The 25,051-nt window shown below is 42.4% G+C and overlaps 1 protein-coding gene across 3 annotated transcripts in view; it reads right to left on the bottom strand.

Annotated features, from left to right (window-relative positions):
• The window catches only part of Acsm1 (acyl-CoA synthetase medium chain family member 1), a 43,681-nt gene extending 19,246 nt beyond the window's left edge, over positions 1-24,435 (bottom strand). The window contains exons 1-4 of one of the 3 annotated variants that reach the window (XM_051145125.1): positions 24,272-24,435; positions 7,781-7,986; positions 3,797-4,007; positions 590-797 (exon numbers count right to left, since the gene is read on the bottom strand). In XM_051145125.1, coding sequence (XP_051001082.1) covers positions 590-797; positions 3,797-4,007; positions 7,781-7,972 — 611 coding nt within the window. In that variant the 5' untranslated portion in view covers positions 7,973-7,986; positions 24,272-24,435. Of the gene's footprint in view, positions 1-589; positions 798-3,796; positions 4,008-7,780; positions 7,987-10,884; positions 11,062-24,271 lie in introns of those variants that run through there. The other 2 variants (XM_051145126.1, XM_051145124.1) reach the window with 2 other exon arrangements.
• Positions 24,436-25,051: the final 616 nt, after the last annotated feature.

Genomic DNA, 25,051 nt, shown 5'->3' with positions numbered 1-25,051 from the left:
TTGTTCTGTCCTATCTTAAGCTTGCTGGGGAAGGTGTCTCCAAAGGTACTCAGGATATAGGACATAGCAACCCCTAAAGTTACTATCCCACTGCAATTAAAAATTCAATTTCTTATTCTTGCTTGGTTTTTAGAAATGATCTCATCATGTAACCCTGGCTGTCCTGGAACACTACCACACAGTGTTTATGCTGTTTTCACCTTAAAATTTCACTTTCATTAAACCTCTTCATATCTGCATTTTTATATGTAAAAGGGTTTCTTATCGACATAGGATATGCAATGCACTCATCCTCTGACATTAATTACAGTGTCCCTTTGCTTGGCCTCAGGGAGGGTGTACTTCAATGACAAAACATGGAAATCCAACTTCCTGATTTTTCAGACAAGGAACTAAGTAAGGGTCAAGAAAACCAAGGAAGAGATGCAAGAAGCCCAGGGATTCACAGAAAAAATATGGCATGATTTGGAGGCGGGCTTCTAGCATCCAGTCTGGAAGGCTTCTTGTACTAGTTACTTGTCTTATGTTTGGGAGTAGGTGATCTCTTCCCCTATTTTATTTTCAGAAACTATATGAGACCAAAACTCACTTCATCAATGACTGGAAGTTAAGCCATCCTTCATGTTTCTGATCAGAAACCACCAGCTTGGTTTTCAGAGCAGGACACTCGGAAGTCACAGAGTCCACCTCTGACACAAGGCTGCCTGTGGTTACGATGGCTCTGGCTTGAGACACTTGAAGTCGGTAGAGGATGTCTTTAGCTTTCAGTTGGGTAGTCCCAGGCATGAAGACGACCCCTGGGGATGAGAAAGGATGGCTTGCTTTCACATCCATGGGCTTAGGGCTGGCTCATCTCCCAAGAATTCCCACAATACTGTGCTAAGTATGGTCCATAGACCACCAATATCTACACCATGGGGGATAGAGAATCTCATACTCTGTGCTAAATTTGCTCAGTCATAATCTGAATCTTAACAGGATCTCCAATTGATTCCTAGGAACACAAAAATTGTAGGCTCATCCTTAATCCTTTCTAGTCTAGATGAGTCCAAACAGAGGTTAGATGGACCTTGGATTGCAGACATTTAAGCCAGATAAAGTTACTGTGCCTGTGAAGACAACATTGCTGGTATTTAGGGCTGGCAACATCACAACACTACCTGCCCCATTCCCTCTTCAGTCCCTTGAAGCCATCTTGAATGCCCTCTGTTCCTTTTACCTCAAGTTTAGCCACATTGTACTGTGAACATTCCTGTATATTCTCTTTATCAATACCAGCACAACTACCAGCAGTGGGTTCAAGCCTGGCTGCCTCACTGAAATCACATCCTTTTTGGATGCCCTGATCCAAATCTCCCTACCACCCCAAGACCACAAAGCACAGGCCATTTCCATCTACCCTTCTTCTCAGCCCAAACACCTATGCACTCTGTCTCTAGGAAAATACCCCATTCCCTGTTCTGACACTGAATGCACCTCTTACTCTTCATCTTCCTGTATCCTTCTTTATTTTTTTCATTTTTAAAATGGCTATGTGTATTCATGTATGTGTGTGCACATGTGTGCACATATGTGTGTGTGCATGTTCATGTGCACCTCTGTGTTTGTGTGTGTGTGTGTGTGTGTGTGCATGCTAGTCCTGATTGGAGTCTTTGCACGTGGGTCACTTCTCTTTGCTTCTAGCCTTCTTTAATTCTGTTCACCTCAGAGGACTCAGCTATGTAGCCTTGGCCTTCAACTAGCCATTTCTTAGTTCAGATACATAGTTTTTCTTCTCTATGTTCTCTTTGCCTTTGCAAAGTAGTAGCTCTTGGTTCCATATTGTATTCTGTTAGGTAGTGAAAAGTAGGGAAGAAGAGAGGAAGGGAAGAAGCAGGAAGGAAGGAGGAGAAGGCATGTGGCAGGAACATGCATGATGAATCCATGCAAGATGAGAATCCATGAGTCCTGCACAGTTTGCATGAAATATCCCTTCAAAGGCTCAGATGTTGAAGGCTTGATCCACAGCTGGTAGAGCAGGGATGGTGAAGGGTGTTTGGATGACAAGGGATATGTGCTAACCATTGGATTAGTCTGTAGATGGACTTATAATAGGATTAGCTTTTGGGAGGTGGTGGGAAGTGGGTCTTTATTGGAGTAGGTCATTGGAGGTTGTCTTGTTCCTGGCCTCTTCCTGCCTCCTGTGTCTTGTTTCCTGGTCCCATGAGGTGGGCGCAATAATCTGACCTATCACATGTGCCCGTAATGATTTGCCTCACCCCAGGCTGCAATGAAGGGAGGTGGCCATGGGCTGAAATCATGAGACAAGACAAACCTTTCTGCCTTTAACTTGGTGTTTCCTCAAATACTGGCTACAGCAATGAAAGTCTGAAATACAAAGGCCCAAGTGGATTCTAAATTATACATAAACATGGATAAAGAATTTTAAAAGGAAGGTAAATCTCTGCATGAGGTTTTAAATTATTAACACATAGATATAGTGATACAAATGAAAAACCTCCCTATAGGCCCACTATTGTAGAAGGCTACTGTGACAACTCTCCCTGTCCTTCCACTTCCTGGAAAAAACAGGCTAGACAGGAAGCTATTGATGAGAACTCTTAGAGACTGTGATAGGGATCCTGAAGTGTATCTCTTCAGAGCTGATGGCTTCTGGTGGAGGTGAGGTGGGGGTGGGGGTGGGAGTGGGAGTGGAGAGGACTCAATTTTCTTTAAGGGGCTTGCCACTAGGAGTTTGACCTTGCTCCAGTGAGTGTATGGGTAGGTAACATGAATTGGACTTGGTATGTTTCCATCTCTTTTTGGGGGTAGCTCACAAGGGTGTGTATGTGGTGGGGGAGGGGGAAGGACTTGGAAGTGAATGTTATTAGGGTGCATTATATGAAATTTCCAAATAGTATATAAAAATATTGTGTGGTGTGGGGAGCGAAGCTACCTATGCAGAGCCAAACCATATAAACATCTCTTGGGGAAAAAGATTCACAGCATCATGCAGGAGAAATCAGGAATATTTACCTCCAGTGCTTGGGGACGCCTCCTGGGAGAAGACCCCTTCACACACACTTAGGAAGACATAACCTTGCTTTGTAGGTCTACAGCCAAGTGCAATTAGGCTGAGAAGTGCTACAAAGAAAGAATCGTAGGTCCAAAAATTGAGTTGTATTCTGCAAAACAACTGGCTTTGATGTTTTAAAAATGTTGCCATGCAGGAAAGTTGAAAACACTACAGATGGAAGAAAGCTGACAACTACATACAATGCACGATTCTCATTTGGATTTAAGGAGGAACGGGCTCTAAAGTATATCACTTGGGTAATGTTTGTTACTCGTGTATGGGTAACTATAGTGCACCAATACCATCCTTGTGTCATAGCTTTGCTGTGGGTTTGCGAAGCGAGCATCTTGGGTTTTAGCAGATTTTTATGTTCCTTTGCTTGGAGGGGCTTACCTAATATTTGTAGGTTTTGTAATATCCACACAGATTCTGAGAGAAGACAGGAGGTATTCTGTTTGGGAGGCATGATATTAATAGTGGAATGTTTGGGGAAAAGGAGGAAGGCACATGAACATATGTGAGTGGGAGAGACATCCTTGAGGAATAAGGAAGAATGGGGAAGAGACAACGCTTTGCTTCCTGATGAGCAGTCTGTCCTCAGAGGCGGCGGTAGGGGCTTCCTCTCTGCTTCCAGCATAGAAGCCAAGGCTGGAGTCTCAGAGCTTCGTCTGTACCAACCTGCAGCCATGGCACCTACTGTCCCAGCACTGAGATCTGATGGGTCCCGTGTCAATTACTGACCTGTTCGAAGGCAGCCCACTGTCACCAGCCACCACTCGGGCACTCGAGGCAGAATCAAAATGAGACGATCTCCCTGCTGCAGGCCACAAGTCTGCTCCAAGACATTTGCAACGCGGCAGGTTAAGTCCTTCAGCTCTCTGAAGTTCCACTTTACCTCATCTCCTTGGCCACTCACCCACCACAGGGCTGGACCTGGGCCTCTCTTGCCCTCCTAGTTAAGATAATATACCAAGCGTTACTCCTGCTTTCAAGGAAAAGGTCAAGCGACGTCCAGAGTCACTTTCCAGTGTGAGCCTCGCACAGTGAGATCCCATCTGAGAAGTCAGGAATGGATTGGGGACTGCCCCCGAGTCACACACACATGACCACAGATACCCTTCAAGCTTCCCATGGAAGACAGACAATTCTGTTTCTTCTTTTGTCTGTTCTAGGTTCACATAAACAATGAGTTTCTCTCTTCAGTTTTCATATCCATGAAATGGTGACAACAACATTGCCTAAATGACAGTGAATTTTAGATAAATAAACCACATTGGTGTTTGGCACAAAGTAGTTGTCTCAGCAGAAGACAGAGCCATTCAACTTATGTGAAGAAACAATGGCCCCCAAACTGCTGGATTTGAGGAAAGACCTGCATAATCTAATAGGAACAGCTCAATTCCTGGAGAAGCCCAAAGTGACCCCTGTGAATTGTAGTTAAAATGCAAAGGCCTGAGGCACAGGAGTGGTCTGAATGGCCAAAAAAGAACAACCAATTACCAATTATTTAACTTTTTTTTCAAATGTGAGGGAAAATTAAGATATTCACAGATAATTCAAACAGGAGGGAATTCATCATCTCCAGACTTGCCTTACAAGAGATGCCAAGAGTCCTCACCTTGAAATGAAAGGAACTGGAAATTAACAAGCAAAAAACACAGTGTTTTCTTATAAACATGGTGACACGTAAGAACATGAAACCATTATTGTCATATTTGCAGCTTGTAACTCCACTATCATTTAAAGTAACCTAATATGATTATTTATTTACTTATTTGTAAGTGTGTATCTGTGCACATGTGCACGTGTGTTTATGGGTGTGCACACCACAGCATGCACTTGGATGTCCGAGGACTACTGTCAGGAGTCCATGTTCTTCTTCTTCTACCATGTGGGTCCTGGCAGCTGAACCAGGTTTGGCAGCAGCTAGTGCCTTTACCTGTTGAGTCCTCTCACTGGCCTCTGCTCTCATTCTTTAGTTGTCTTTAAAAGACAATGACAAGCCCATGTTAAAGTGTGTACAAAAAAAAAAAAAAAAAAAAAAAAAAAAAAAAAAGATGGAATATGCAGTATCAGGAACATACAGCTGGTGTTGAATGGGACAGAGCTGTGGAGTAGGGTTTCTTATGTGATTGAGGCCAAGCTGTTGAAAGTAAAAATAGACTTTTGTTGCTATGGAATATTACATATAATCCCCATGAGAAACACAAGAAAAATATCTATAGAATACACATAAAAGATGGAGAAAAAAGTCACAAGTGTCCCCATAGAAACTCAATTAACACAAAATGACAAAGGACAGCATGAAAAAAGTAACAGAAAATGGTAGGCAAAATGGAGCATTGTCTATCTCATTTATTGTCTTATCCCCATACTAGGTACTTACCAAGTCTTTATTTCTTTGAATGAATGAATGAGTGAAGTGTGTAAGAGACAGAATGGAAACAAGTTGATGTGAATGTGAACTCTCATGAATACATTTGTGGACTGCTTCAGGACTCAATAGCAACTATCTATCATCTGTGTATCTATCTATCATCTAGGTATCTATCTATCATCTATGTATCTATCTGTCATCTATGTATCTATCTATGTATCTATTTATGTATCTATCTATGTATTTATATATGTATCTATATATGTATGTATGTATGTATATATGTATCTATCTATCTATCTATCTATCTATCTATCTATCTATCTATCTATCATCTATCTACTTTCTATTGAAAGGGTTTAAAGATATAGATGGAATGGCCATGATTTAGGACCTGATAGTAATATAGGCTTTAATTTCCAAGAACAGTTGGGCTTGTAAATTTGTAGCCTTAGTGAGCAACCGTATCCCACCCATGGGCTGTGCTGCCTAGCTTACGGCTTAATTTTGTTCTTTGTTTTCTAATGAATGATTTCCCAAAACCCAAGATGATTTTACACAAATACATTACATTTCCATCTTCTATCTAACAAATTAAATGTGTTGAAAAGTGAGTGGAATAAACATTGGCAGTTTGGCAGTGCTGTTGATTGCGCTGCAGATCAGTTTCTGAGTGATGCTTGCTAGTGATTCACAAGAGGTGGCATGGAAAGCTGCAGCTTTCCCAGGAGTGCTAACCAAGAATGACCCCGTGCTAAGTCATCCCACAAGCGTTTACAGAAGGACTACTAGGTGCAAGACACAAAATGTCACCACAGGCTAATGTGAATGGGTCTGAATTACTAACCATGAGTGAGGCAATTAGAAACATTGAAGCAGATAGAGCCAAGATACTTGGATATTAATGGGATGGGAGGTGGAGGTGGTTTGGAGTTACACTTGAAATGGCAATGGCTGACTATGATGTTATAAAATCCAGCCATCTTGGACTTTCCTACAAGATGATGTACTTGGTTGTTAATCCCAGAAGCTGGTGTGTGAACTTACTAACCAGAACTTTATGGAGAAAATGTGGAACAAAGTAATACCAATGCCTTCTTATCACTGCGTTCTCCTTCCCCATCTTATGATTCCAATGCTCTTAACTAGACCTATGATCTGGGCAAAGAAGAAACCCCATTTATTATCTCTGATGCAGAGGTGTTTTGGCCTCTCATGTGGTGAGACTAGGCTAAATATTGGACTGTGGAATCAGTCAGCCTGGCTCCAAATCCTGTTTCCCTATTTGTTAGATAGATAGGAGGTTCCAGCAGGCCACTTAAGCTCTCAGATCTTCACTTTACTCATCTGGAAAATGGGAAAAGCAGAAGATCAAATGCAAAATGGCTGACATGGAACAGAAACATGTTCTCCATGGCAGGGCTGTTTTTGTTTGCTTATTTATTTTTGTTTTGCATTGTCATGAAAGTTCTGAGGGAACAGGATAGTGGAGAAAGGACGAGGGTGAAGGAGATCATTTTGGCCTCAAACAGTGACCTCTGAGTGTGTACTCATGGGGAATGTAACATTTACAGCTGCTCTTGTCTCCATACAAAGATGGGTTCTGGGTGAGTTTTCACTTTGCAGGGCTTGTCAGCTAGGGCTGAGTGGCTCAGAATGTCATACCTATATAGCAAAGACCCCAGTGTCACTGCTACTTTTCTATTAATCTATGTTTTGGGAAAAGACTACCAAGGTGGATTTTCTGCAGAGATGCATAGTGTCTCTGCAGGCCACAGAGACTACTTCTCCCAAAGAGCCCTCTTGAAGCTACTCTAAAGTTTGTATCTGACATGGAGGACACGGGGAGACTTGCCACCGTCATAGGGTAACAGGTTACTTGACTTAGATCAGTGTGGTAAATGTTTCTGTGCATATCCTGAAAGTCTTTCCCTTATCTTGGCATGGCCTACAGTCAATGTGGTGAGCTGAATTCTGGTTAGACACTCCTACTAACTGATGGTGAGAACTCAGGCTTCCATGAATCTGACAGCTAGAACTTTGCTTGCAGAACAAACATGCATCAAATACTTTTACCCACTGTATGAGTGAGTTTTAAAAACAAATTTACCCTCATTTCATAGAAAGAAAAACCCACCAAGGCTTAGAAAAATGAGACAATATCCAAACTAGGAATCTAGCTCTCAGGTGTAAGCCTTTCCCACTACACAGAAGCCTTGAAGAAGCTGGAGGTCCTTCTGGATCTTGAGAGAATCCACGAGCCCCTCTGTGTCTGTTTACCTATTTAGAGTAAGATAAAGCCACTAAGCTACCCCCGTTCCCATAGCTTCATCACCACGCCCTCGTACCTCCTCCATTTGAGCCCAGTAGTCCAGCACATCGCCTGCAAAGTTAAATTCCTCAGGGGAATCATAGTCATTCCACCTTTGAGCTCTAACTTCTGAAAAAGACCGGGCGTGCAGCTGGGGAGGGCTCAGGAAGAAACCGTGAAAGATTTTGCAGATGCTCCGTGGAATCTGGAACATCTTCTGCCACTGCATATTGAGGCAGTCCTCTGGCAAGAGACACAGAACCTTCAAGTCATTGCATGCCTAGAGAAGAGATGGTTTACATGCCAATCAACCTGCAGGAGCCTTCTCTGTACAGCACTGATGTGTGAACCTGACCCATCACTAGAACTGTTACCTCTTGCTTCAGATGGGGATTTCTCTACCCAGCTGAGGAACTACAAGGTATAAAATGCTAGGGAATGGCTGTGGCTGCTACATTAGATTGAGGCATAATCATGAGGGACTCATGAAACTCCCTCTGATTTGATTCCAGGGTGGTAGCCATGTGGCCATCCCTTCTGAAAATCCTGTCCCATACTACAAGTTGTCTTCACTCTGGAAACCTTTCTTTCTGTCAAGCGCAGTCTTGACGTGTCCATGGAAGCTGTCATATCTTCATCTAAATCCTATGCCCCCAAAACTGAATAATCATCCCTGTGATCTTTAAACACAAGCTAAAGCAATCACGGTCCCTCTCAGAAGTGTGTGTGTGTGTGTGTGTGTGTGTGTGTGTGTATGCATGCACACACGTGTGTTTGGTACCAAAGAATAGGTCAGACTGTCTCCCATTGGGACAGAGATAGAATGAAAAGTTGGGGGAGACCCCTGAGGTTATGATTTCTATCATGTGAAATAGATGACACTGACGCCCAGAGACATGGAGATGAGGGCAGCAAGGGTCCTGGAGGTATTCAGTCTGTGGCTCTCAGTGTTGCCAAGGCCCCTCTGCCCCTCTGCCTTTCTGTCTCTCTGCACCTCTGCCTTTCTGCCTCTCTGCCCCTCTGCCCCTCTGCCCTTCTGGACAACAGTTTCCAACCTACCAGAGTCAACACAGCAAATGGAGATGCAGAGAGATGGAGTAATTAAGCCTGACCTAAAGAAATGGTGTCTTAACTTCTGCAACAGGCTTAGAAGGAAGAAGTAGAAATTGGTGTTTGAGTTAGATGGTGCAGGGCAGACTTTAATGCATATTACAATGTTCAAAGACCCTGGGTCTATGTATTTCTGCCTGTCCTCCTGAGGTGCAGATCTTTCTCTATAGCTGCATCTATTTCTGGAACTATGTATCAATGCCTAAAATTTCATCTCTATTTATCACTCTCTGTAGTTATATATCTACATAGCAACAATTACATCAATGCTAATATATAGCTATCCATCAAAGTGTTTGTTGTTGGGCACTAAGTAGTCAACACAATGTTAGATTCTTCCTTTGTCATATTTCAACAAATGGGAGGTGAAAGCTTGAAAGAGAAAAATCTATTGTGTCTAAAGAATGTCAGAATCATAGAACAATTTCTCTTTTATTTATGAAACACTTATTATTCCACATGTATTTTTAGATCTTATTCACTGGAGGAAGGTCTACCCTCTTGAAGGATATATTCTGAAGACACTATGAAATGTTTTGAAAGCCTGGTGCTTTGAAGTGTTTTAAAGTATATTCTGCAAGCAATTTGGCCAAGTGTATTTGAAGTTTTCTGGGCCTAGGACCCTAGAATGACATGTACAGTGCCTTGAGAATCAAATGTATTCAATAAGCCATTAGACACAAAATGTTACTTAAAAGATTGACATGTTTAATTTGTTCTTGAGGAACCTAGAGTTGCAGAGTCAGGATTTGATTTTTGGCTTTGGCTTTACCACCTACCCGTTCTGGGGTTTGGGGCACTGATACTTACCACCCTAATTCCCATGATACTTAGTGGCATAATCACTTGGCCAGCATTGAGCCTAGAACATACTAAGACTTTAAAAATGTTGAGGTATGTTTCAACTGCCAACAGTTCTGATTCTTCCCGTCCCCCACCATATGTGTGTGTGTGTGTGTGTGTGTGTGTGTGTGTCTGTTTGTGTACATGCATGCACATACATGTGGAGGTCAGAGGGCAACATCAAGTATTTTCCTCAATATGTCTCTGCTTTAGTTTTTGGGACTAGGTCTCTCACTGGATCTGGTGTTGGCTGATTTGAGGGTTGTTGAGCCCTCAGGATCCTTATGCCTCTGACTCCTGGCAGTGGGATTATAGGGATGACATAGGTTGCTTTTTATTGCTGTAATAAGCACCATAACCAAAAGCAGCTTGAAGAAGACATGGCCTATTTGGCTCATATGTCTCGATCATGCTCAATAGTTGAGGGAAGTCAAAGCAAGAGCACAAACAGAAACAGAGGAAGGGACTTTGAGGAATGCTGCTTTCTTGGTTTATTTTTAGTAATTAGCAAGGTACCCAGGAGTGGCACTACCCACAGTGCAACTCACACAGGGGGTCCTCCCACATGAATCATGAATCATTAATCATGAAAAGTCCCCTACAGATTTGCCTACTGGTCAACCTGATAGAGGTGCTTTCTCAGGTGAGGTTCTCTCTTCCCAAATGACCTAGCTTGTGTCAAGACAGCAAAAAGCTAACAAACATAAGGCTCATGCCACAGAGCACAATGCCTGAACTTTTGTATGGGTGCTAGAGATCAAATTCACGTCCTAATGCTTGCTCAGCAAGAGCTTTACCAGGTTAGAGGAAGTCACTTTAAAGAAAGTGAACGCTCTGCACAGAGACGTTTCTTTCAGTGACTCTCCTGTCTTCTCTATTCACTCCCAAGCACACCAGTCCCTGCCTGTGAGCCAGCCACAATGCTAAACACAGCTCATGTATGTTCCCAGATATCCCTCTAACCAACATGCTTATCATTATATTACAGTTAAAGAAAGGAAATGTCAGAGAAGTTAAGTGTTTTGACCAAGGATGCATAATTTGTAAGTGGTGTTCCCAGAACTTAAGACTGGATTCTCAGGTTTAAGGCTGTTGAGAAAGAGGTAAATACACATAGACACACAGACGCTCATGTGCAGGCACACACACACAGCCTGGGATGGGGGTGGGTGGGGGGCTTTGTCTTACCTGGTACTGTGCAGAATGCAGGTAGGCTATGACTAGGAGAGGAAACGTGTAGGGTCTGTTCTCTGTGTACAGTCCTTCCCAGGACTGTAAACAGAGCTGTGGAACTTGTCCCCTGGCCGAGGAGACTGTTAAACAGATACTTCGGGAATTGGATGATGCTCTGAGGAGTGGGGGATGGGGTGGAGATGTTTAGCCAAGAGATCAGAAAACAGTGCCGGCTTCCAGCAGGGGCAGTCAACTAGGGGAAAAGACTGTGCAGAACCTTCCCAGTTCTCACATGCTACTTAAGGTGGGGCAGGGTAAGAAAAGTGGAGTCTTCATAAGTTCTCTGCAGCTAAGTTGCTCCCCGTTCCCAGGCACACTTCATCATTTTCATTTATTCTGAAGCTGAAGGGCCACACACCTTCAAAGCTGAGACCCATGTCCCAGAGGCATAGCAATCTCAGTGTGAGCCTCACCTCTGCGTGCAGCACCTGTCCCTTCCTGATTGAGCCCCTTGCTCCATTCCTCATGTCATTTGTACAATAAAAATGATAAGTACTAAGGATTTTGTTTGATTGTTAGTATTGGAGTACGTAACTCTTGAGAGGCTCATAACACACTGTGATAGACTCTGTTGGCTGTGTAATTCTAATTAAGACAAACAATTCTGTGTATGTGCAGAAGGCAGGGCCTTTGTAGTTCCAAATGTTTAGGCTTAAATCTCTGATCTGCCACTTGTAAGAAGAAACCCTGGGTAAATCATAACATCTTTGAATTGGGGCAGCTTATCAATAAATGATGTTGGATTATTGTAAGCTTAGCTCTATGAGATCATTGAAAGGATTATGTTAGTCAGTAGAGAACTCAACCCAGGAATTTAGACAGAGGCTCGATTTTGATGTTGCACTGATTGTTTAATGAAGGTGACCATACACTGTGCCTGGAGCAGTCCTTTTCTATTGCTCTGATTTTGGGGATACTGTTGGAGAGTGGAGGGCCTCCAGGGTTCTGGCCTGGATTTCCCAACACTCTTACCCTTGTAGCCTCTGTTGAACCTGGGGTAGAAATGCCTTGGCTTAAAAGTTACCACCAAAGAAGACAAAGTGGGGGACAAGCCTGGTGGATCTCATCCTTTCTGAATGATTGATTTACGGTGAAATTTTAAGCTCAGGGTAGGCTGGGCTTCCTGAAGATGGCTAGGTGAGGTGACTGGCCACTGCAAACTACAAATTAAATATCCAAAGTACCACGGTGCAAAAGTCACTGAGAGAGAGGTGGAAAGTGAAGCAGGATCTTCACTTCTGGAAAGTGAAGCAGGATCAGGCAGTAGAACCTGAGAGAGGCATTCTGGACCTAGCAGATGTCTGCTGAGCTACCACAGTAATACATGGCCAAGAGGACAGGCCTGAACAGCTTAGTTGCACTGTGAAGGTTTCTGTTCCTCTATGGCTCCATTACAAGATGGCCTGCAGTAAAGAAAGGATGATTCTGCAGACTCCTCCTCCACATTAACATGTCTGCTGTTAGCCTAAAGCCACTGACTTGAAGTTCTAGACAGAGAACTCCAGGGGGATCACAAATCACTTACAGTCTTGGGTACATAATGAAATGTTCACTAATCTTTACCCTCTTGTGATTCAGTTCTTCTGGAACCTGCACAGAAGCAGGACATCATAAAGTGGCAGAGACACTCTTGGGCATCTTTTCTAGGTGACCTTGTGTAGTGGAATCTCCATCCTGGTTCTTTATATAGACTACCTTCTATAATCCTATAAAGGACCTGTGATTCACTCACTCATTACACACACTTACTGAGCATCTTTGAGGCACAGATGTGGCTTTGAATAGGCCAAACAAGGCTATTGCTCTCCAGAACTTTTGGTGCCCTGTGATAGACAGCCAAAAGACCACAAACAAAAACCTAGGAGCACTGTGTTCTGCAATGAGATGCACAGCAAGTCATGATTTATACACAAAGAAACAGATGCTGAAGCTCTTCTAGAACATTCTCAGAGTCACAGAGGACTTTATACAAGGCAGGACAGGACTTTATTTCCATTTTTCTGAACTTAATTTTTCCACTGAGTTCTCTCAAAATATTTTGGTTCTATGGTTTCTGATGTGCCTGTTTCTGGTTTTAGGTTTTTCACCCAGGGAATACATATGAGCTGGCTTACTGAAGCTATTCTTCTCTGAGAAAATGAGTATGGTTTGGATTAAAAATTTTTTCATTGTCTTTCCGTTGCCTGGTCATTCTTATCAACCAGATCTGTGTTGTCTTTGAAACTCTACAAAATCATCCTGTAGTTGAATCTTTGTTGTTCTCATAAGAAGGCACCAATGGCTTTCTTATTCACCTCAGATTTCGTGTGGACTACAGTTTGGAAGACACTTCCCAACACCCAGCACACAGAAAGCATTTTTGAGACAGCAGCTCTCAGTTTACAAAGAGACTTCGACCCAGATGTAGAGAGTGGAGTCTGGGTTCTATATAGATCCTCTGTAGTTGTTATACAACTGTTTCTAGTTCCCCATTTGAAGATGAGAACAATAGTATTGACTCCTATGATAGTTGTGATAATTATAAGTTATATGTACACTACTTAGAGGAGGACCTGGCATGAGTTAAGAGTGCTGCTGTTGCTAATTATAAGGAGAGATGAATAGTAAGAGAGAAGAAATAATATCTGCTTGTTTGTTTATTTGTTTAGGTGTATTCATCAACACAGGCAGATAGTTGACCTAAGAGCCAGCAAGTATTAATCACATCAATACCCTTCATATTAGAGATTTAAAATGTTCATTATTTAAAGCTTATCCCCTGCCCCCTGTTTGTGTATGAGCGCTTGTACTAAATGTGTGAGTATGTACATGTGTGTACATGCCAGATGACATCAGGAGTCAGTTTTCTCCTATTGTGTTGATCAGTCTCTTCTTTTTGTTGGGCTGAGTTCTTCAGGATAAGTGACCTCTAAGCTTCCAGGCAATTTCCTTGTCTTAGAAGTCCATCTGGTCTTTTTTTTTTTTTTTTTTTTTCAAGACAGGGTTTCTCTGTGCAGCCTTGGCTGCCCTGGACTCACTTTGTAGACCAGGCTGGCCTTGAATTCACAGAGATCTGCCTGCCTCTGCTTCCCACATGCTGGGATTAAAGGTGTGTGGCACAACGCCGGGCGCCATCTGGTCTTAAATATTGGAATTACAGATATGTGGCATCAGATCTTAAATTTTTATATGGGTTCCAGGGATCAAACTCAGGTAATCAAATTTGCATAGCAAGCACACTTACCCACTAGCCATCTTGATGGCACTGCTAGGCTGTTTAATATTTTTCTTTTCCTTTCTTTCTTCTTTCCTTCCTTCCTTCCTTCCTTCCTGTCTCTCTCTCTGTCTTTCTGTCTCTGTCTCTCTGTCTGTTTCTGTCTCTGTCTCTCTCTATCTCAGTGATGGAGACTGCTTAGTGGACCATCACTTTACTACTGAGATACATCCCTAGTCTGATTATTTTTGCTTCTTATTACAAAGAAATTGTAAACACAGCCTTATTTAAACATATAGTAAAGCCTTAGGACATATTTTTTTTCTTTTCACTGACTGTTGTATGTATGTATATAAGACATCATGACCAAGGCAACTTATAAAAGAAAGTGTTTAATTTGGAGCTCATGATTCCAGACAACAATAGAGTCTTTGACCACCATGGTAGTGAGCATGGCAGCAGGCAGGCAGGCATGATGTTGGAGCAGTAGCTGAGAGCTTATATCCTACCCACAAGGAAGAGACAAAGAGCAGAGTTGGGGGAGATTCTGGGCCTGATGTGAGCTTTTGGAGTCTCCAAGCCCACTCCCAGTGACCTGCCTCTTCTAACAAGGCCACACCTCCCTAATCCTTCTTAAACAGTTCTAGTTCTACCAACTGGAAACCAAGCATTCAAATACACACCTACAGGGACCATTCTCACTCAAACCACCACACTGACCAAACAATATGAACTTAAATGTATTCTAATTCTTCTACATAAGTCAAGTCACATCATAAAAGACTATGTAGATGTTACTATTATCATGACCATTTTACCAATGTGAATGTTGACACTAAGAATCCAGCCAGTTGACCAAGTTCACTATAGACAGAAAGGGCATTTGAGGCTAGTTTTACCTGAGTGTAAATTCTTGGCTGTTAGTCACTATGCTCACAACCGCATGTTTATCCTGGGAATAGCTCCAGCTCTTTTGCAAGTCCTCTGTCTCTATTTCTATAGTCAACATGTCTTGCTCCAGCCAGCAACAAAGGTCTGAGGGAGAACAAAGCTCAGACTTGAGCTGGTGGTTTGGCTCAACTCCAAATACCTGTTCATATTACTCTGAGGACCCCTAAGACATTTTATTATACAATAGCACATGGGACTTAGTTAAAATTTACACACAGACAATACATGCCGAAGGTTAGAAGAGACTCATCAAATAACTCATGGCAATGAACAGAAAGATAGCAGCAGAGTGGTTTCTGTAATATTAGCGTTCAGAGGCCACATGTGTTGGTGCCTTCACTTCCAGCACTCAAGAGGCAGAGCCAGGAATAGCTTCATGAGTTAAAGGCCAGCCTGTTCTACATAGTGAGTTCTGGGCCACCAAGAACTACATAGTGAGTCCTTGTGTTTTAGTTAGGGTTTTATTACTGTGAAGAGATGTCATGAGCACAGCAACTCTCATAATAGAAAGCATTTAATTGAGACTGGCTTACAATTCAGAGGTTTCTCCATTGTCATCATGGTGGGGAGCATGGAGGCACACTGACAGACATGATGCTGGAGAGCTAACTGAGAGCCCTACATCTAGATGGACAGGCAGCATGAAGAGAGTGAGATACTGGGCCTGACTTGAACATCTGAAACTTCAAAGATTACCCCAGTGATACATATCCTCCAACAATGCCACACCTACTCCAGCAAGGCCACACCTCCTAATTGAGCCACTCCCTGTGAGTCTATGCAGGCCCTTTTCATTCAAACTAGAACATCCTGTCTCAAAAACAAACAGACAAACAAGCAAATCAACATTCCAGCACATATCAATGATTAATCATCTATAAACTGTCTTTCTTTATTAATATCAGAAGATACTAGTGAGGTACTAAAGTAAACAGAAATTGGAGTCATTTTCACATGGAAGGGAGGAAGATTAAATGGATGTCTCATTGTATGGAGAAAGCCCAGACAGGGAGATAAAAGAGAACCTAGCTTCTGTCAATAAGTTCACTGCCTGCTAATGAGAGAGGGAGGGAGAGAGAGAGAGAGAGAGAGAGAGAGAGGGAGGGAGAGAGAGAGAGAGAGAGAGAGAGAGACAGATAGACAGAGACAGAGACAGAGACACAGAGAGAGAGACAGAGAAGGAGACACACACACACACACACACACACACACACACACACACACAGAGAGAGAGAGAGACAGAGAAAGACAGAGAGAGGGAGAGAGAAAGTAATTCAGAAGAACAAATTGAAACTTAAAACCTTTCAGCACAAAACCCGAATTACCACAGCCGAGTGTGTAGTGGTCTTCCCAGAATATGTCAGGTCCTGGATTCCATCTTCCACACCACAGACACACAGACGCTATAGAGACACAGACGTATAGACACTCAGATGCAACAGATATTTCAGAGTTGTTGTTCAGGGGAATAAAAGAGACTCTGCAAATAAGGTAGAATACTGCCATTGCCCTCAGTTGGCCCCACTCCACCAGGACTTCATAGTCAGACCCTACTTCTGAAGATACCACAGGTTTCAGACACAAAATTTAGAGGAATTGAGCTGGAATTGACCTGAAAGACTCTTCCTTGAGGACTAGCTCTCATAATATTTGAATCTATGTAAACTTCCAAGGAAGGAAAGCATTCAGTAGTCCTACCCAGCTGTAAATCTTGCAAGCCACAACAATAACTAGCATAGCAAGATGCTCCCAAGGTACAATAGTGGCACTTACATCTTGTGGGCAAACACTAGCTGCCTAGTTGGACGTAAGGAATACTTAAGGGGTGAATTTTGCCTAGGACTACAAACGTGGCCAATTACTTGTGTGTGATAATCTCATAGACCTTAGAGGAGAACACACTTACGCTACTTTCCTAAACTAGTGTAACTTCTAATTGCATGCTAAATACTTATCTTTGTGCCCAAAGATAGGTAGTTCTTACTCTTCATCAAAGAAGCTACAAGCTTTTGGCTTCTTTCACCGACTCTACCTCCCACCTCAGTTTGTCCTGTGTGTCAAAGCTGGCCTTTGACACCTAAGACTATTGGAAAACACATACATTACAACTCATAACAGTAGTAAAATTGCAGTTATGAAGTAGTAATAAAAGTAACTTTATAGTTCAGTATCACCACAATATAAGGAACTGTACTGAAGGGCTACAGCACTAAGAAGGCTGAGAACCACTGCTATAGGACAGTAGTGGCTTATGGGAGAGCATCATAAATGAGTCTCCTTATAGCTTACCCAATCCCCAGTGGTCATCGCTAAACACTTAAACACTAAACACTAAATACATATATTAGACTGTGTGTGAAGCAATGATTAAAGAAGAGAAGAGTTGGAAGGGGGAAGAAGGAAGAGTGGAAATGATATAAATTAAAACAAATTAGGTTAAAAAAAAAAAAGAAAAACATGACCACTCTCAAGAAAAACAGGTCATCAGTGGGCAAAATTGATGAACAAGATTGGGATTAGTAGATAATAATTTTAATAAATGTTAGAGAGCAGTTTAAGAACTGAAGAGAAGTAGGCTACAGAGAAGCAAAAAGAATCTTTAGCAGAGAAATACAATTTGTATTTGGGAATCATTTACTGAAAAACTTGTTTTAAGTTAAAAATTAATTAATTGGATTTTCTAGTAGAGTCAAGATGATCAATGAACCTGAAATTAGATAAAAAGAAACAACTTCTCATTATAATAGAGAGAACTTTGAAACTGGAACTGGAACATTGGCAGACCTTGGAACCAGTTAAGTGCCAGAAGAAAACAAATAACCCAAAATCTCAGATTTTGGTGAAAAACAAATTTATCGACTCTTAGAATAAAAGAAAGAAGTATAAACAGAGGAAATATAAGAAGAAAACCACATAGGCATATAACCGTATTCTTCTTAATAAAAACTATAGACAGTGCTGAGGAGATGGTGCAGCTGTTATCCGTGTGCACTACCTTTGCAGAGACGAGATTTAGGTTCCTAGTTTGAATGTCAGGAGTCTCACACTACCCCTAACTTCAGCTCCCAGGCATTTGATGCCCTCTTCTGGCTTCCAAGGACATCCACAAAACAAAAAACAAAACAAAACAACAACAGCAAAATGCCTGTGGAGAGAGACTGGGAGAGGGCAAGTGAAGGGAGGAGATGGGAAAGGGAAGAAGAGAGAGGGAGAGAAAACACATAAAATAAATATTTTGAAAATAGAGAAAATGGTGTGAAAGCAGACAGAGGAAAGCAACACAAAGAGACTATGGCTCTAATCACCAGTGACTATCACCAGACACAGAAGGCTAGACCTCTGCAAGGAGGTTTATTAGGTGGTGGTCCTCTTTCATGTGCCTGCAGGTAATCTGTAGACAAAAGCACTTCAGTGGAAGCCTAGGGGCTTGAGTAAGAGTTTGTCACAGCCAGAAGCTCTGAGATCTAGAAGGGTGGTTTCAGTGAACACACTTTGCTCCAGTGTCACACTATGGTTCAAGTTCCAGACCTAGAAATGGCTCCATGGCCCTTGTAACCTTGGCAGAAGCCTTCTGTGGCTTTAGTTCTAATGCCACAAGCTTTGTCAAGGGACCAGAAGTGAGTTCACATACATCCAGCCAATTAGGAGACAAGTCTGTTTCACCTAGTCTCAACTGCAGATCCTGAAATGACACTCTAACACTGCCCGCAGCTCTTCTCAGCTATAGGGTGACATGGTCATCACTGCACATAGATGCAGAGGGAAGTGTGCCCACGTTGGTCTCTAGGACATGCCTATCAACCCTGGCACTGCAGTAGCTCTCGAAAAGGCGCCCAAGCTTGTTCTACTCCAATAGTAATCCCTCCTGCACAGAACAGCTAAGATCTGCCTAGATACATCTCTAGGGGCACATTTATGAACTCCAGGCATAAAGCAAACCCAAAGGATCCAGATCTCAATTCCTCAGTGGTGGTCTGAGAGCAATTCTGCCATACTAGGCCTGAGCAGAAGTCATTTCCAGTGTATTCTTTAGGGCAGGCTTGCCAGCCTCAGTTCCTCGGAGGGCCCTGAATCTTGGTTTCACTTTCTCTCACACGCAGGGGGCTGAACTCTGGGACGTAAGCATCGGAAGAGGGGTTAAAACTTTGACTCTGTCTTAGATCCCGAAGCAACCCTACAGCTTGGTACCAGGGCCTCATAGCCTCAGATTGCATTGATACTTTCTGACCCAGAACCCTCTCGATTTTAAGCAACAGTCCTGCTTGAGACTTAGAGGGAGTTACAGTCATTTGCAAGCCAAGTAAAAGATCTGTTCTGCACCCTGGAGCAAACCCCAGTCCCCTTGCGTTGGTCTAGTCCAACCATGGACCATAAATGTAGGAGGATCCCCTTTTCTACTCCAGGGGGATTCCTTCCTGGACCCCAGTTTAGGCAAAGCCACACCCAAACACCTGTTTTCACAGAGAGATCCTTTATTAATCAGAGAGGAAAAGTTAGAATGGCGTCGTTCAGAACCCATGTCTGATTCGCCAAAAAGAAATGTCAGCAAGCAGTCATGGCGCTGGTTCTAAGAATATTTGGTTGTGATCCTTAAGGCAGCCGTGCCATATCAAAGATCTAAGACCTAAGGACGGAAAGCAGTATTTGTTTCTTCAAAGGTACAGGCCGATGTAAATAGTGAATTACATAAAAAGGAATCAGCCAAACTGCATACCATTAAAGAAAAATAATAAAGCTGTAGCAGCCTACCACAGGACTTAGAGGCCTGTGAGTTACCAGAAGGAGAATTCAAAATGCACAGAAGCTCAGTGAGGTAGAAGAGAACACATTTAAGAAGGAAGAGTAAGTGAGGTTGAGGGGAAAGTAAACATAACTATCATTACATGAAATATAACCTTATAGGCAGAAGTTGTAAACTAATTTAATTATTTGTGCCGAAACTAATTTATGAACTGAGTTAGAATTATACATAATTTAAAAACAATGTACATAGTTTCTGCCAATAAGCTGTCTTTGTGCTGTGAATTTTACTGTATTCACAGTAAATTCACAGTCCATAATTCTGATAACTGGAAGATATAGCAAAAATAAAAAAATACATTAGAGTAATGATAAAAGAATATGTGAATGCTTTCATATCTCTATTCAATATAGTGATGAAGTCCTAGCCAAAACTAGCCAGGGGAACACAGACGCCCTCAAATAAGAAGCGACTGGTACATGAACACTGAAGATGACGGGGTTGCTGTAGAAAAGCCATGAAGACTCACCCACCACACTTCTAGAACTACTAATTTGATAAATTTATAGGGTACAAAGATAAAATATAAAACTCAATGGCATAAAAAAAATGAGTGGCATTTCTATGCACTACCGACAAAATTACCTAAATAAAACAAAAGAAAAAAGAGAATGGAAGCAAGAAAGTAACTCCATTCATAGTAGTTTAAGAGTAAAATAAAATACTTGAAAATCAATTTAACTACAGAGGTAGCAGCCCTGTGTACTTTCTATGCACAATAAAATATTGATGGGAAAAACAGGAGCCATAGGTAAATAAAAATATATTCTGGGTTCATGGATCGGAAAATTATTATTTTTAAAATTTTCATGGTATATACAGTGACCTGCAGATTCAATACAATACTTGGCAAAATTCCAAAATTGCAGAATTCCAAAATTCACACGGAGTAGCAATGTGATCCTGACTACTTAAAGTGACTCTGAGCAAAAAGAACAAAGCCAGAAGCATTGCAGTACCGAATTTCAAAATATACTTCAGGACTTTAGTGATTAAACAATGTGATCCAGACTTGATAACAGATGCTTCCATGAGTGGAAGAGAGTGGAGAGCTTAGAAATAAACTCACGTATTTGTAGTCAGTTTAACCCAGCTGACACACCAAAGGAAAGAGAAGATATCTAATCTCTCTCTCTCTCTCTCTCTCTCTCTCTCTCTCTCTCTCTCTCTCTCACACACACACACACACACACACACACACACACACACACGGAGGCAGGAAGTGAGAGAGAAAAACTACGTAAAATTATATATATGTTAATTAGCTCAATTGTAGTCCACAATGTATATCTCTATTAAAATATTGCATATACCTTACATATTTACAATATATCAACTTCTCAGTTATACTTCAATAACACTGAAAAGTTTCAAAGTAAAACCAATATTTAACACAAATTTAATGAAACCCAAGCCTCTCAGTGGGGGGGGGGGGCATTGTTGCAAATTCTGGGTTTTATGTTACACTTTCTCTGTCCTTCGTTGCTCCTGCAGCCCTCATATGCTGCTTTACGTGCACTATACCAAAAAGACACAGGCTAAGAGGCTTAAACCACAGGATGCATCCTGTCACAGTTCTGAAGGCTAGCCACAGCCAGCAGGTATTGGCATGGGTGGCTCCTTCTGAGGCTGTGAGGTCAGGCTCCATCCCAGGCCCCTCTCAGCTGATGGATGACCATATTCATGTCCATATGATATTTTCTTGTATCTACCTATATCTACATTCAGATTTTTTTTCTTGGTTTAGAAATCTTCTTTTCTGTAGGCCAGTATAAACACATCAGGGAATGGAGCCTATTTCTGTCTTTCTTAGTGACCCATCTATCATCAGTGGCTTCCTCAGCATCCCCCCAAAGGGTAGAAACGGTAGTAGAGTTGGTTTTGAGTGTCAGAAACAAGGAACCTTCCCAAATGCATGAAACCAGTTAAGATGAGAAACTAAAGTCACTATCATAAATAAATTGCCTAGAACATAGTAAGTTGGCAGTGTTACTAATTCTTCCTTAATCTTCTATTGTCAGTTTCTTTTGGCACCTCTAATGCCTACAGTTGAAATTCCATGGTGGGGGGTGGGTGGGTGGGGGTTAGAGACTTTATTTTATATAAAACTTTGAATTTATTTTTAGTGCCCCACCCCTCATGTCCTCATGTGCTTGTGGATGTGGATGACAGGCTTGGACCTTGCTTTCCACCTCATTCAGGCAGAGACTATCTTGCTTCTGGCAAGCACTCTCCTCTGTGGGAAGCCGTGCCAAGTCAGAAATCCCGTGCTTAGGCTGCAGGCTGTGACCTTCCAGTTGCTGACCTTTGCCTGAGGAGGTCTTTGTGTTCCAGGCTGTCTTTGGACTATTTACCTTTGAAAGAAGTAGGGAAGTCCCTACTGAGAAACACATAGAGGCTTAAGGAAATCCTTTCAGAGAGCTACTAAAAAAATAAGAAGTTTTTACAGGGAACTGTTCAGGCTATTGTGTTCTTCTTGCCTTGGGAGCTAGGGAGAGAGGGATCAGAATAGATCCTATTGACCTTACTATATAAAGTCTTACTAGTCCGCATTAAAGAGAGTCTTGATCAGAAATTTCCCGACTTGACTTGTTATTTCTCGTGTCTCTGTACCTTACTTTCAATCCCCACTCCTTCTTTCAGGTGAACCCTGATTCTATTTTTCCCCCAAATCTGGGACTCATCAGTCCTCCAGGCTAGCTAGCTGGTGAGCTTTGGGCCTATCCTCTTGACTCTCTTTTCCATATTGTAACAGGAGTGCTGGAATTACAAATGTGTCACACGTACTCTGGTGCCTCATATTTGACCAAGTCCCCTGAATAGGGAGACCTGGTGGCACTCAGAGGAAAGATAGCAGGCTACCAAGAAGAGACTTGATACCCTATGAGCATATACTGGGGGAGGAAGTCCCCCTCAGTCACAGTCATAGGGGAGGGAGTAAGGGGAAAAGGGGGGGGGGGGGAGGAATGGGAGGATACAAGGGATGGGATAACCATTGAGATGTAATATGAATAAATTAATAAAATTAAAAAAAAAAAAAAAAAACAAATGTGCACCCCAGCCAGACTTTATGTGGGTTCTGGGGATTGTCACCAGGCTTACTCAGAAGGTGCTTTTAATGGCTGAGCCATATTGCCAACCATATTTGTTAAACACTTCCCTCAAGTGTATCCAGCACTAAAAATCATGTATTGGCAGCTGAATAAATAAAGGAGAAGGTCTGAACACTGCCTGGTTTGTGGTCAGACCAGCTGTTAAGCAGCGTCCTTGAGCTTTGTTTCCTTTCCTTCTGGGTTAATAGACTGGGCTCAGCCTGAGAACCTTGCAAGGTTGAGGCTGCTAATCCAAATCTGGACACACTCCTGTCCTGGAAAACTGAAATATTTTTCTGATGCAGGAAGAAATAGAGAACTTGGACACCAGAAGGTGCACGTAAAATAGACAGGCTACACAAAGTAGACTGGAGCATTGAGGGGAAGACTGATTTCTAGAAAATTCTGCCTTCATACTATTTATTGTCACCATCCATAGATTGGCCCTGGAGCAGCACAAAACTAGCTTGTCAATGCACGACCTTTCCTGGGACACTCTTCCACCCAGTTGCCAAGGAATGAAGAAATAATGAACTCTCTTGGAGGCTAGAGGGAGCTCCAGTAGGAGCTCATGGGTAGTGTGTCCGCTAAGGAAGAGGGAGACCCAAACTACCTCCCATCAACTGGACTCCTCCAGATTGACCTCCCTGCTGATCCTGTTGGCAAGAGGCACCAAACACTGACATACCAAGTTTAGGTAGGAAGAGCTCATAGTGAGTTATGGCTTAAAGTATTACTCTAGCTTCTGGAACAATATGTATTATAACATATTTGCAAACGTAAATAAATGATAAAACAATCAGATTGCCCTGAGTAGTGCACTGTCCTCTGGGAGTTCTTCTATAGTACAGATTTTAGGTATCGCACTCCCATATTGCTTCCACTGCTCAGCTTGCTGGAAGAGCTGGACCAGTCAAAGTGGCAATGGGTTGGGCAATTCTTTACCTAGCTTACAGCCTCAGAGGGCCCCAGCTGCCTTATTTTTTGGACCTTCCCCTTTGTCAGCAACCCAGTTCTAGTATGAAGCTAGAAACTGGGAAGTTTTGGGTGGATGTCGACAGAAAGACTGGATCATAGGAGTTGACAGAGCTTCCTTCTCTCCTGCTCATAACTCCCTCCAAACTTCCCCTCCAGCTCCCCCTTTGCAGCAGACAGGCTCTTGTAGTGGCAGAGCAAAGAAAGCCAAAATGATGCAATCAGTTATTTTAGTGCACACAGCCTTGCCTGGATGGTGAGGAAGCTTCATGCTCGCCTTTTTCCTGCACATGCATCTCTCCCACATTTTACTTCCTCCTGCTTGCTTACCTGAACCTGTACAGGGACCGTGTCACTTGCTTTCCACAGACGAACAAATTGAGGGTCCAAGCGGGCAGTGTACCCTTCCTGGTAAGAGACCTAGGTGAGACACGTTTACCTTCAGCTCTGAAAGTGAGTCCCTTTCCCAGAGGGCCCCCACTTGCTTCCTTTTAGGTAAGGTGACACCACATGCCCTGCCCTATGAGCTCTTTTGGCTCTTCCTCTTTCCCACGTCAATTACCTTGACCTATTTTGGCTGAAATATTTCTCAAACTTTGGCTCAGATGGCTCACCTTTGAGTTACTTCTTGGTGCTTGGTGCTTAGTGATTGGTGCTTGGTGCTCAGTGTTCAGTGCTTGGTGCTCTTGCTTCTTGCTTTACACTGCTTCCTTTCTTTTTCAGTGCTACAGAGGGGAAGCAGGGTTTGGGCCACAGCCTGGTGGGGGGTGGTGCTCTAGCATCAACTATTTCTCAAAACCCCCAACATGTTTTTTTTTTTTTTTAAAGGAAATCAATATTAATTCAGCATGAAATCTCCTATGTTTACTCTAACTTTAAAATGAGTTAAGTGCCATGGACAAACAAAACTAAATACTATGAAAACACAAGCTGTTGGCATTTGTAAATCCTATTAGGTCATAGTTTACTGCCAAGTATTTGAGACTAGTTTTGCTAAAGGAGGGGTTATCTTTTCACTAGTTGTTGATTGCTATGGTAATATTGCATAAATGTACAGCTTTCCAATCTCAGGGACTTACACCACATGTATTTTCTTCCCTTGGGTCTGCA

The sequence above is a fragment of the Acomys russatus genome, chromosome 5 (assembly GCF_903995435.1).
Source record: "Acomys russatus chromosome 5, mAcoRus1.1, whole genome shotgun sequence".
Taxonomy (NCBI): Eukaryota; Metazoa; Chordata; class Mammalia; order Rodentia; family Muridae; genus Acomys; species Acomys russatus.
This window is presented reverse-complemented; position numbering and strand designations above follow the sequence as displayed.